The 13,816-nt window shown below is 45.9% G+C and overlaps 1 protein-coding gene across 11 annotated transcripts in view; it reads left to right on the top strand.

The window, feature by feature from the left end:
* The window catches only part of LOC141735678 (putative global transcription activator SNF2L2), a 208,845-nt gene that overhangs the window by 13,419 nt on the left and 181,610 nt on the right, over nucleotides 1-13,816 (top strand). For 10 of the 11 annotated variants that reach the window (XR_012584808.1, XM_074568726.1, XM_074568722.1 and 7 more), the window contains 2 exons: nucleotides 7,969-8,227; nucleotides 11,513-11,636. Coding sequence is in view for 10 of the 11 variants with exons in the window: in XM_074568726.1 (XP_074424827.1) it covers nucleotides 8,003-8,227; nucleotides 11,513-11,636 (349 nt within the window). In the remaining variant the exon portion in view is untranslated. Of the gene's footprint in view, nucleotides 1-7,776; nucleotides 8,228-11,512; nucleotides 11,637-13,816 lie in introns of those variants that run through there. The other variant, XM_074568724.1, reaches the window with a different exon arrangement.

Here is a 13,816-nt window from a genome sequence, read left to right on the forward strand (position 1 = left end):
TTTTGGAACTTTTGGGGTGTTCTGCTGGTTGTAAATTCCAAAGTAGTGATGGTTTTTTGCCTGATCAATAATCATAGAATTACTGTGGTTAGAAGAGACCTCTGGTGATTGTTTAGTCCACTCCCCCTGCTCAAAGAAGCGTCAACTAGAGACGGTTGCTCAGGGTCATGTCCAGTTGGGCTTCTAATATCTTCAAGGAGGGAAACTCCACAACTTTTCTGGGCAACCTGGTCCAGTCTTTGACCATCTTCACAGTAATATTTCTTCCGTGCATCTAAGTGACATTTCTTGTATCTTAATTTGTGTCCATTGCTTCTTGTCCTTTCTCTAGGGTACCACTGAGAAGAGGATGGCTCCATTTCCTTTATGCCCCCCTGTCGGGTATTTAGATACATTGAGAAGATTCCCCCTGAGCTTCCTCTTCTTGAGCCTGAGAGTACTGGGATTGTTTAGTCTCTCTTTGTATGAGAGATGCTCCAATCCCATAATCATCTTTGTGGCCCTTTACTGGACTTGCTCCAGTATGTCCATGTCTCTCTTGTACTGGAGCCCAGAACTGGACATGGTACTCCAGTTGGGGTTTCACCAGTGCTGAATAGAGTGGAAGGATCACCTCCCTTGACAAGCTAGTGATGCTCTCCCTAATGTAATTCAGGGTGCTGTTGGCTGCCTTTGCCACAAAGGCACATTATGGACTCACACTTTACTTGATGTCCACCAGGACCCCCAGGTCTTTCTCTGCAAAGCTGTTTTCAGTCCCAAGCCTATACTGGTGCATGGGGTTGTTCCTGCCCCTCGGGGGCAGGACTGGGCATTTCCCTTAGCTGAACTCCATGAGGTTCCTGTCTGCCCATTTCTCCAGCCTGTCCAGATCCCTCTGAATGGCGGCACAACTCTGGTGTATCAGCCACTCCTCCCAATTCTGTATCATCAACATATTTACTGAGGGTACATTCTGTTCCATCGTTCTGGTCATTAATGAAGATGTTGAACAGGACTGAACCCAATATTGACCCCTGGGGTACACCAATAGTGACTGGCCTCCAACTGGACATTGTACTGCTGATCACAATGCTCCGAGCCTAGCAATTCAGGCAGTTTTCAGTCAACATCGCTGTCCACTATTCCAGTCTAGGCTTCATTGGTTGGTTTGTGAGGATGGTATGGAAGACAGTGTCAAAGGCCTTGCTAAAGTCAAGACAAACAACATCCTCTGCTCTCTCCTCATCCCCTGTGCCAGTCATCTCATCGTAGAAGGCTATTGGGTGAGTTAAGCATGATTTCACCTTCATAAATCCATGCTGAGTACTCCTGATCACCTTTTTGTTCTTCATATATTTGGAAATACTTTCCAGGATTAGGTGCTCCGTCACCTTTCTCAGGGATTGAGGTGAGGCTGTCCAGGCTGTAGTTCCCTAGATCTTCCTTGCCCTTCTTGAAGATTGGAGTGACATTTGCTTTCTTCCAGTCCATTCTAAGACCTATCAGGTCTCTCTGACCCATCCTCTGTCCTCGTAGAACTTACAGCAGAAGAACAAGCGTTCCACCTTCAATGTTTGGATCCATCACAATCCACATTGTAATTGACATCCTGGCTAGCACAAGTTAAGTACAGAACAGACAAGTAAAAGTGTAAGGGTATGTGGCAGGAGACTGTTTGCTCCTTTAAGGGTATCTGGTTAAGGACATTTTTCAACAAGGGATAATAAGAAAAGGAGGAAGCCATAAACAAGAACACACAAACCTGACTGACAAATGAGAAGGGAGGCAGTGATGAGAACCAAACCTGGTCAGGCACACTAATTATGAGGGTATGTGAGAGTGTGAGAATATTTATTCCAGCAAGGTTATGAGCAACTGACGTCATTTACCTGGACCTGAGCAAAGCCTTTGACACTGTCCCGCATGACATCCTGGTCTCCAAGCTGATAAAATATGGGTTTGATGGATGGACAATTCAGTGGATAAAGAACTGGCCTGATGGCCGCACCCAAAGAGTGGCTGTCAATGGGTCCATGTCCAAGTGGAGGCCAGTGACAAGTGGAGTCCCTCAAGGATCAGTACTGGGACCGGTCTTGTTTAACATCTTCGTCAGCGACATGGACAGTGGCATAGAGTGCACCCTCGGCAAGTTTGCCAACGACACCAAGCTGTGTGGGGTGGCTGACACGCTGGAGGGAAGGGATGCCATCCAGAGGGATCTTGACAGGCTGGAGAGGTGGGCCCATGCCAACCTCATGAAGTTCAACAAGACCAAGTGCAAGTCCTCCATCTGGGTTGGGGCAATCCCAAGCACCGATATAGGCTGGGCAGTGACTGGCTTGAGAGCAGCCCTGAAGAAAAGGACTTGGGGGTGCTGGTAGACGAGAGGCTCAACATGAGACGTCAGTGTGCACTAGCGGCCCAGAAGGCCAACTGCATCCTGGGCTGCATCAGGAGAAGCGTGGCCAGCAGGTCGAGGGAGGTGATTCTCCCCCTCTACTCCACTCTCGTGAGACCCCACCTGGAGTACTGCATCCAATTCTGGAGCCCCTACTACAAGAGAGATATGGACATGCTGGAACGTGTCCAGAGAAGGGCCACGAGGATGATCAGAGGGCTGGAGCACCTCTCCTATGAGGACAGACTGAGAGAGTTGGGGTTGTTCAGTCTGGAGAACAGAAGGCTCCGAGGAGACCTTATAGTGGCCTACCAGTGTCTTAAGGGGGCCTACAAGAAAGCTGGGGAGGGACTTTTTAGGATGTCGGGTAATGGTAGGACTAGAGGGAATGGATTAAAACTAGAGATGGGTCGATTCAGACTGGACGTTAGGAAGCAGTTCTTCACCATGAGGGTGGTGAGACACTGGCCCAGGTTGCCCAGAGAGGTGGTGGAGGCCCCATCCCTGGAAGTTTTTAAGGCCAGGCTGGATGAGGCTCTGAGCAACCTGCTCTAGTGGGAGATGTCCCTGCCCATGGCAGGGGGGTTGGAACTAGATGATCTTTAAGGTCCCTTCCAACCCTGACAATTCTATGATTCTATGACTCCCTCCTGCCCAGCTGCTAGACCCCAGCCCAGGGACCCTGGGTCTCTGCCCAGGCTGAGGGATGAGGCTACCACTTTCCTGTTAGCAGGTTCAACCAGTAGCGAAGCTGAGCATGCATCTTAGAAAAACACACACAGACACAGGACACTGACATGGCCAGTCACACAGATTGCCACAGACAAGGTGTTGCCTTTAACAGTACCTACGTACAAGACCCACATAAAACATAAACATAGACAGCCAAGTCCCCTTCCTCCTCTTCAGCTGGTAGAGATAGGAGGTCACTAGTGAAGACACACACACACAATACTCTCTAGATTGACAAGCACACACACGTTCAGAGGATCCCTTGAGTACTAGTGTGGCCCCTCTGACCACCTGATACCCATGCCTGGATCCCAAGCCCTCTTATGTGCTTCACGGGTCCCCTACTCAACAGCTAGTCCAGCTTGATATTTGCTAGCAAACATGCATGCACTCACATGCTCATCCCACAAGCGCTCTACCTTTGCAAGTCTTCCTGGGTATAGCAGCACAGACCCTTACCTGTCTGATACCCCAGCCTGGACCTAAGCCCCTGCCTCCCCCAGCATTACATACCAATTAGTCCAGCTTGAAACTTGCTAGAGAATACACAGAATCACAGAATAGTTGGGGTTGGAAGGGACCTCAGGAAGTCATCTGATCCAACCCTCCTTCTCAAGCAAGACCACCTAGAGTCAGTTGCCTAGGACTGTATACATACAGCTTTTGAATATCTCCAAGGATGGAGACTCCACAACCTCTCTGGGCAACCTGTTCCAGTGCTCAGTCACCCTCATGGTGAAAAAGTATTTCCCAATGTTCACACAGAATCTCCTGTGTTTCAGCTTGTGCCCATTGCCTCTTTTCCTGTCACTGGGCACCACTGAAAAGAGCCTGGCTCCATCTTCTTTGCACCCTCCCTGCAGATATTTATACATATTAATAAGATTCCCCCTGAACCTTCTCTTCTCCAGGCTAAACAGTCCCAGCTCTCTCAGCCTTTCCTTATAGGAAAGATTCATAGATTCACAGAATGGTTTGAGTTGGAAGGGACCTTCAAGATCCAACCCCCCTGCTGTGGCCAGGGACACCTCCCACTAGACCAGGTTCCTCAAAGCCCCATCCAGCCTGGCCTTGAACACTTCCAGGGATGGGGCATCCATAACTTCCCTGGGCAGCCTGTTCAAGTGTTTCACCACTCTCATCGTAAAAAATTTCTTCCTAATATCTCATCTAAATTTCCCCTCTTTCAGTTTAAAACCATTACACTCCTTCATAAAGAGTCCCTATCCACCTTTTCTGTAGGCCCCCTTTAAGTACTGGAAGGCTGCTATAAGGTCTCCCCAGAGTCTTCTCTTCTCCAGGCTGAACAACCCCAACTCTCTCAGCCTGTCCTCATAGGAGAGGGGCTCCAGCCCTCTGATCGTTTTCATGGCCCTCCGCTGGACCCGTTCCAACAGGTCCATGTCCTTCTTATGTTGGGGGCCCCAGAGCTGGATGCAGTACTCCAGGTAGAGTCTGATGAGAGCAGAGTAGAGGGGGAGAATCACCTCCCTCGACCTGCTGTCCACGCTTCTCCTGATGCAGCCCAGGATGCGGTTGGCTTTCTGGGCTGCGAGCGCATGTTGCCAGCTCATGTTGAGCTTCTCGTCTACCAGCACCCCCAAGTCCTTCTCCTCAGGACTGCTCTCAAGCCATTCTCTGCCCAACCTGTATTTGTGCTTCGGATTGCCATGACCCACACCCAGGACCTTGCACTTGGCCTGGTTGAACTTCATGAGGTTTGCATGGGCCCACCTCTCAAGCCTGTCAAGGTCCCTCTGGATGGCATCCCTTCCCTCTAGCATGTTGACTGCTTCACACAGCTTGGTGTCGTCAGCAAACTTGCTGAGGGTGCACTCGATCTCACTGTCCATGTCACCGTCAAAGATGTTAAACAGCACCGGTCCCAGTACCGACCCCTGAGGAACACCACTTGTCACTGGTCTCCACTTGGAAGTTGAGCTGTTGACCGCAACTCTTTGCGTGTGACCATCCAGCCAATTTCTTATCCACCAAGTGGTCCATCCATCAAATCCATGTTTCTCCAATTTAGAAAGCAGGATTTCGTGCTGTATTAAACCTGACCAGGGATGTCAAGCTCAAAGGGAAGGGTTTCTTCAACTATATTGGAGGCAAAAGGAAAACTAGAGAAAACGTGGGCCTGCTGTTGAATGAGACAGGAGCCATGGTGATGGAGGATGCGGAGAAGGCGGAGTTACTGAATGCCTTCTTTGCTTTGGTCTTTGCTGCTCGGCCCAGCCCTCAGGAGTCCCAGACTTTGGAGAAAGTAACAGGGAAAGCCTGGATAAAGGAAGACTTCCCTTGGGTTGAGGAGGATCAAGTGAGAAATCAATTAAGTCAACTGGATATTCACAAGTCCATGGGTCCCAATGGGATGCACCTGAGAGTGCTGAGGGAGCTGGCAGAAGTCATTGCTGGGCCACTCTCCATCATTTTTGAAAGGTCCTGGAGAACAGGCGAGGTGCCTGAGGACTGGAGGAAAGCCAATGTCACTCCAGCCTTCAAAAAGGGCAAGAAGGACGACCCGGGGAACGACAGGCCGGTCAGCCTCACCTCCATCCCTGGAAAGATGATGGAACAGCTCGTTCTGGGTGTCATCTCAAGGCACGTGGAGGAAAGGAAAGCTATCAGAAGTACTCAGCATGGATTCACCAAGGGGAAATCATGTCTGACTAATCTGATAGCCTTCTATGATGGCATGACTGGATGGAGAGATGAGGGGAGGGCGGTAGACGTGGTCTACCTTGACTTCAGCAAGGCGTTCGACATGGTCTCCCACAGCATCCTCATAGGGAAGCTTAGGAAGAGTGGGTTAGATGAATGGACAGTGGGGGGGATTGAGAACTGGTTGAAAGACAGAGCTCAGAGGGTCGTGATTAGGGGCACAGAGTCTAGTTGGAGACCAGTGACGAGTGGTGTTCCCCAGGGGTCAGTACTGGGCCCAGTCCTCTTCAATATACTCATCAATGGCCTGGATGAGGGGATAGAGGGCACCCTCAGCAAGTTTGCTGATGACACAAAGCTGGGGGGAAGGGTGGCTGACACAGCAGAAGGCTGTGCCATCATACAGAGAGCTGGACAGGCTGGAGAGTTGGGCGGAGAGAAACCCTATGAAATTCAACAAGGGCAAGCGTAGGGTGCTGCACCTGGGGAGGAATAACCCCCTGCACCAGTACAGGTTGGGGCTGACCTGCTGGAGAGCAGCTCGGTGGAAAGAGACCTGGGAGTCCTGGTGGACAACAGGATGACCATGAGTCAGCAATGTGCCCTTGTGGCCAAGAAGGCCAATGGCATCCTGGGGTGCATCAAGAAGAGTGTGGCCAGCAGGTCGAGGGAGGTCATCCTCCCCCTCTACTCTGCCTTGGTGAGGCCGCATCTGGGGTACTGTGTCCAGTTCTGGGCTCCCCGGTTCAAGAGGGACAGGGAACTGCTGGAGAGGGTGCAGCAGAGAGCTACCAAGATGCTGAGGGGACTGGAACACCTCTCTTATGAAGAAAGGCTGAGGGATTTGGGTCTCTTCAGTCTGGAAAAAGGAAGACTGAGGGGGGACCTTATCAATGCTTATAAATACTGAAAGGGTGGGTGTCAGGAGGATGGGGCCAGGCTCTTTTCAGTGGTGCCCGGGGACAAGACAAGAGGCAATGGGCACAAACTTGAGCATAGGAAGTTCCACCTAAACATGAGGAGGAACTTCTTTACTTTGAGGGTGGCAGAGCCCTGGCACAGGCTGCCCAGAGAGGTGGTGGAGTCTCCGTCTCTGGAGACATTCCAAACCCGCCTGGACGTGTTCCTGTGCACCCTGCTCTAGGTGACCCTGCTCTGGCAGGGGGGTTGGACTAGATGATCTCCAGAGGTCCCTTCCCACTTCTATCATTCTGTGATTCTGTGATTCTGTATAGTGTCAGATGCTTTGCACAAGTCCAGGTAGATGATGCCAGTTGCTCTTCCCTTATCCACAAACGCTGTAACCCCGTCATAGAAGGCCACCAAATTTGTCAGACACGATTTTCCTTTAGTGAAGCCATGTTGGCTGTCACCAATCACCTCTTTATTTTCCATGTGCCTTAGCAGAGTTTCCAGGAGGATCTGCTCCATGATCTTGCCGGGCACAGAGGTGAGACTGACCAGCCTGTAGTTTCCCAGGTCTTCCTTTTTTCCCTTTTTAAAAATGGGGATTATATTTCCCCATTTCCAGTTGGTGGGAACTTCACCAGACTGCCACAACTTCTCAAATATGATGGATAGTGGCTTACAACTTCATCCACCAGTTCCCTCAAGACCCTCAGATGCATCTCATCAGGTCCCATGAATTTGTGTACATTCAGGTTCCTCAGATTGTCCCGAATCTGTTCTTCTCCTACAGTGGGCGGTTCCTTATTCTTCCAGTCCCTGCCTTTGCCTTCTGTGACTTGGGCCGTGTGGCTAGAGCCCTTGCTGATGAAGACCGAGGCAAAAAAGTCATTCAGTACCTCAGCCTTCTCCATGTCCCAGGTGACCTGGTCTCCTGTTTCCTTCCGTAATTTTCCAGAAGCAATTGCGTTTCATGAAGAGGACCCATGCTGGAGCAGGGGAAAAGTGTGAGGAGGAAGGACAGGCAGAGAGCAACTGTTACTACTGACTGTAACCCTCTATTCCTCACCTCCTCTGTGCTGCTGGTGGGGAGGAGTAGAGAAGCTGGGAGTGAAGCTGAGCCTGGGAAAAGGAGGGATGGGGAAAGGTGCTGTTTTAATTTTTTTGTCTTTGTTTCACACCATCCACATGGTCTCCAGTATAGCTTTTTTTTTCCTTGCTATATTCCACTGACCCTAATGACACATGGTAATTCTGTTTTATTTATTTTTTTCTTTTCATTACAGCTATTCTGTTAATTGAAAAGGAGACAGAAAATAGATGTCTACACCAGTGGACCCTGGCACAATGCCTCATCCTGGTCCTTCCCCAGGGCCAGGTCCTTCACCTGGACCAATTCTAGGACCTAGCCCAGGACCAGTGCCATCTCCTGGCTCAATACACAGCATGATGGGGCCGAGTCCTGGACCGTCCAGTGTCCCACATCCTATGCCGACAATGGGGTCTACTGATTACCTGCAGGAGGGCATCTACCAACAGCATAAGGTAATTTTGTTTTTAATAAATGAGATTTTTTCCTAGACTTCTCTCCATTGATTAAAAAGCATCCTTTTACTACATTTAGACCTGCAAAACAAGCTATTGCGCTTCATACATCACCTACAAAACTGCAGCTACACTTTGATTACATCTTTATTACTAAAGATAGTGATTATCATTGGTGTCACTTGGAATTGTTCTTATTGCTATAAGAATACAGAGAAATCTTCAAATTAAAATAAAAATGAACCATTTATTTATTTACTTTTAAAACATTTTTGAACTATTTCTGAAATGGCAACTTCTTCAACTTGCCTTTTTCACATATGGCTCAATCTTAGTTATTAAAACAATGATTTTCATGCCCAGTCAATAAGGACATGACACTGGTTATCATCTACGGTATGAAAAAACACATAATTAAATCTTTTGATAATGCAAAGACATCTAAGGTGGAGGGGAGCCATGGTCCCAAGTTGTATTGAACTGCTGAAATTGTCATCTGAGAGGTTGGTACATTCAATACTTGAATTTTATGCACATGAATCTTGAAGCATCAAGATAGTTTATTTGTTAGCCTCAAGTTGCACCAGGGGAGATTTAGACTGGATATTAGGAAAAATTTCTTCACCAGATGAGTTGTCAAGCACTGGAACAGGCTGTCCAGGGAAGTGGTTGAGTCACCATCATTGGAGGTATATAAAAGACGTGTAGACGTGTTGCTTAGGGACATGGTTTAGTGGTGGACTTGGTAGTGTTAGGTTAACAGTTGGGCTCGATGATCTTAAGGGTCTTTCCCAACCCAAATGATTCTATGATTCTATGATATTAGACATTTGTAATTGACATTTCCTTGTTTGTGGGGTCAGTGACTGCCCAAGATGCCACTCAGTAGGCAATCTGGATTTACATTCTTCAATTGTCTCTCTCTTGAGAGATTCCTGAACTTCACAAGAGAGGAAGCACCTGGAATTCTGCAGTAGAACAGTTTAATACTCAATACAGTAAGTGTAACTTCTACATCTGGCTTCACCTTGTGCATTCATCAGGAACTGTATGCTATGTCAGCAAAATACATACCACAGAGCTTTTATAGAGATTTTAGGAGCATCTTGGAGAAGTTGTGTGTACCAGAGTACAAGTTATGCCTTTGACATACTTCAAGGCTTCTTTTAAAATTTACCATGACCGTAGAGTGCAGATAGTTGATCTAAAGGTGACCAATCAGTATAGCTACAAAAAAATTACTTCCCCTTCTTTTTGCAAATGAGGCTAAGACTGTAACTGCACAAGTATTTGTTTTAGCAGCACTGTTGGCTTAAACAGCCTTGTTCTTCTCCAGGCTGCCAGTTCATTTGTTGTAGCACACTTGTGTGTGTGCATGACTGAAGTGGACAAAATATGCTCTAATTCATGCAGATATTTGTAGGATGGGCATATTTGTGCATATATATGCAATGGGATATGATTCTCACTTTTAAAATTGATAAACCAACCAGTAAACTATCTTCATTCTGTATTGGATACTTGGCTAAGTTACAGAGTTATATAATATAATGCATACAGAATTTGAAAGAATCCAAAGTATGCAGAAGTATATGAAAAAACTGATTGATATAAGGGGTTGCTAAATCCTGTAATAGGGTAGGGGCAAGGCTGCCAGTGCTTTGTGTCTCCAGGTCTAGCCAGTCGTGACAGTGAGTATGTGTTCCTAGTAGGCACATATGCATACAATACACATATATGTACAGTTGCACAGATCAACACCAAGAGAAAATACTGCACTTGCAAGCACAACTGGCACCAACAGCCTCATCCCATTCTGCTCTCTAGCTGATCAGGATGAAAGCCTGTTAATGGAAAATATATATGATATGGATCATATCATATCATGCCTTGGCCAGCAGCCAAATGCCCACCCAGCCACTCACTCACTCCCCCTCCTCAACAGGATGGGGACAAAATAGGATGAAAAAGCTCGTGAGGTGAGATAAAGATAGGGAGATAGCTTACCAATTACCATCAAGGACAAAACAGACTTGACTTGGGGAAAAATAATTTAATTTATTTATTTATTAAAATAGATTTGGGTAGTGAGAAACAAAGACAAAAAAACCCAAAAAGCATGGTGTCCTCCATGGGCTGCAGCTACCTGCTCTGGTGCCTGGGGCATCTCCTCCCCCTCCTTCTTCTCTGACCTTGGTGTTTGCACTGCTGTTTCTCACTCTTCTTCCCCCCCACCTGCTTGTCCAGCATTTGGCTCAGCTCTGGCCTGCAGTGGAACTACTGAACTACTGGAAAGGCCATTGTAGAGAGGTTGGTGCTGGTCTCTTCTCACAGGTAATTAGCGATAGAACAAGAGGGAATGGGTTCAAGCTGCAGCAGGGTAGGTTTAGGCTGGACATTAGGAAAAAATTCTTCCCAGAAAGAGTGGTCAGACACTGGAATAGGCTGCCCAGGGAGGTGGTGGAGTCACCATCCCTGGATGTGTTTGAGAGTCGTTTAGATGTGGTGTTAAGGGATATGGTGTAAGGGAGACCTTTGTAGAGTGGAGTTGATGGTTGGACTCGATGATCCCAAGGGTCTTTTCCAACCTAAATGATTCTATGATTCTATGATTCTACTGCTGAGCTGGCTGGAACTGGCTGTGTCAGGCACAGGGCAGCCCCTTACCTCTTCTCACAGAGGTCACCCCTGCAGTCCTGCCCCCTCCCTCTACCAAAGCCTTGCCACTTAAACTCCATGTATACCATAAATGATTGCTGGCTGTAGAAAAATTAGTACGATGTCACAAGCAGGATTTTTACTTGAAGTAAAAATATACCAATAAGAAATTGATTCCTTTAATGGAATCTTTGTCTTTGAAGGGAAACAGCATTTGGGACATTCCAGTATAGCGGCAACTGAAAGGCAAAAGGTTGGGTTAATAATTTTGCCTAAGCTACAGGCTGTACTGTTCCAAGTTGGTCTGCATTACACTGCTTTGTTATATGAAGTCAATACAGTTCATTTGTTTCTGTTTGAACAATTTTCCTCCAGTTTGTAGTACTTGACACTGTCCAAACAGCTCATAAGGAATCAGAAAAAGAAAAGGAAGCAGTAGGAAGGGGGATAAACATTCTCATGTTGTGCTCTGCTTTCTAAAAATCTGATTCCAGGGATAGAGAGTCCCATTGTATTTACTTATAATAGGTAGCATGAGAAGTTTATATGCTTCTTAATATACTTGTGTAAATTTTTATTTTATGTCCCTTTGTTTTTTTTTAGTGGATATATTTATTTTTTTTACAGCCTACTGATGGCTTGCATGAAAAAGGAATGGTCGAAGATGTTCATTGTAGCTCTATGAAGAGTATGCGACCTCCTCACCCTGGAATGGGCCCACCTCAGAGTCCAGTGGACCAACATAATCAAGGTTTATACATATTATGCATGCAATATGATTTTTGGGGCCCTTTTGTGCTACAGGAAGTCACAAGTTCCTTGGAATAAGTTTCTTATATTTCCTCTGTGCTCTCTTTGGAAAAGATAAATTGTGATATTGAGGGGAGTAAAGGAATAACTTAATTACCTTGCTTTTTGGAGTGTTCATCAACCATGTACTGAAAAAAAGGGGTAATGTAAGGGCTTGGGTAAGGTTATAATCTGTGACTTGGGTAACTTTCTACAATCTTCAGCAAATTACTGAAGTCCATTATAGATTTCAGTTCCTGTTTTTAAAACAGTTTTCTTCTTTTTTATGTCAGTATTGTAAACATAAGTGCATTGGTTTGAATCCTATGATGAAGGAATCACAAGAGAGAAGTCAAACCAGCCTGGAGTGGCCTTATTTAATACCTGCCATGTTTGGTCAAGTACTGTTCGTAGGTTTTGGCAAAAAATGGTGCCCAACAACAGAAACAAAATAGAAGCTAATTTCATCATATGTCGTCTTCATGTCCTTTAGTTCACAAGGTAAAAGGAAATATATTCTGTAAGCAGCTCAGTATGTTGAAGATTTAACTTACAACACCTACTTTAATTAATTAGTTTAGCAGATAAGGTTCTATATATTGCATAACTAGCTGTATTACAGCAATGCCTAAAGACCCTGACTAGAATTAGGAGCCCTGTTTTACCAGTCCCTGTACAAATCTATTAAGAGATGGTCACTTTTTTTGATCTGTTTTTCTGTTTGTTAGATTGGATAAGACAAATGGTGGGAAGAGAAAATGGATATAGATTAGCAGAATGTCTTTGCTTGAACTGCTGTGTGACTCTGAGTGGGCTATGACTGAGATCATGGTCAATATTTGTTCCTGTACCTTGAACATTGGAAAGTACTGATTTTCAGTTGCACCTTTCACTATTAAGTGAAATAGAATTGACTTCTGAAGATACAAATTCTCTATCAGATTAAAGTGTTTTTCTGCTGATTTCAGTGGAATCTGAGAGCTTGAGTGGAATCTGAGTGAATATCTGAGAGCAAAATTTTACCCGAGTATGCATTCAGAGACAGTTTTGCTTATAAAAAATGTGTTTCCTAAAATGAACAGAATGTTTACTCTGAAAATGAAAACTGGTTCAGTTTAAGCATAATGTGCTAATAATACAGTACAATACTGTCCTGGTTTGAGGTAAAACGGAACCAATTGTCTGTTTAGTAATTTCACTTTTTAGCTGGGCCTCTTCGAACCGACTAAAGTCTGAAATTAACAGCATATTGTTCAGACACTGTTCACTCTCAGAGTGATAAGCCAGTTTGTGCCAAGGAATGGTAGGCACAGAGGCTCTTGCTTAGATTTATTGCTATAACAACCAAGGTCAGCTCACTTCGCTGTTTGCCCCGTTAGAGGGTCGGAAGCGGAGCAGCGCAGAGGGGTCCCACCTGCAGGGAGGAGCGGACAGGACAGGTGACCCAAAACTGACCAACAGGGCATTCCATCCCATCTGCCCCATGCTCAGTATAAAAGCTGAGGGAGCAAAGGGTCAACTCTCTTCCTTCAATGGCTGACGTCCAAGGAGGACCCTGTTTGTTTGTCTGCCTTTGATCCCGATCCGAGCATTCCTGACTCCAGATCCAGAATCCTGCTCCTGTCTGTCGCTGACTCCAGTCTGGGACTTTCCCTGTGCCTGCTGGTGACGCGACCGTCATCCTGGGAGCTGGATACAGTTTTGTATATATTGTATACTTTTTTTCCTTTAATTTTTATTATTCTATTTATTATTTCATTGTTTATTATTATTTTCATTAAAGTAGTTTAGTTCTTTTTCTAAACTCATAAATCTCCTTATCCCTTCCTCTCCTCTCTGAGGAGGGGGGTGGTGGTGTCTGTTGTTCTGATTGGCCAGTCTGGCCAAAACCACGACAAATACTTAGCACTGTGGGTCATGGCTCATGCATGGGACTTCTCTGTGCTCCAATAAAACTAATAAACAGTAATAACAGGTACAACCGTCTATATAATAGAAATGTATAGTGTTTGGCTTTCTTCTGCATAGCATTCTAATTTAGAAGAAAAGTAGCACTAAGCAAAATGAATATAACCCATATTAAATGGACTAAAACTTGTTAAGTGATAGCTTATAAAAATAACTAAATAGTGAACCATCAAC

The sequence above is a fragment of the Larus michahellis genome, chromosome W, assembly GCF_964199755.1.
Source record: "Larus michahellis chromosome W, bLarMic1.1, whole genome shotgun sequence".
Lineage (NCBI taxonomy): Eukaryota > Metazoa > Chordata > Aves > Charadriiformes > Laridae > Larus > Larus michahellis.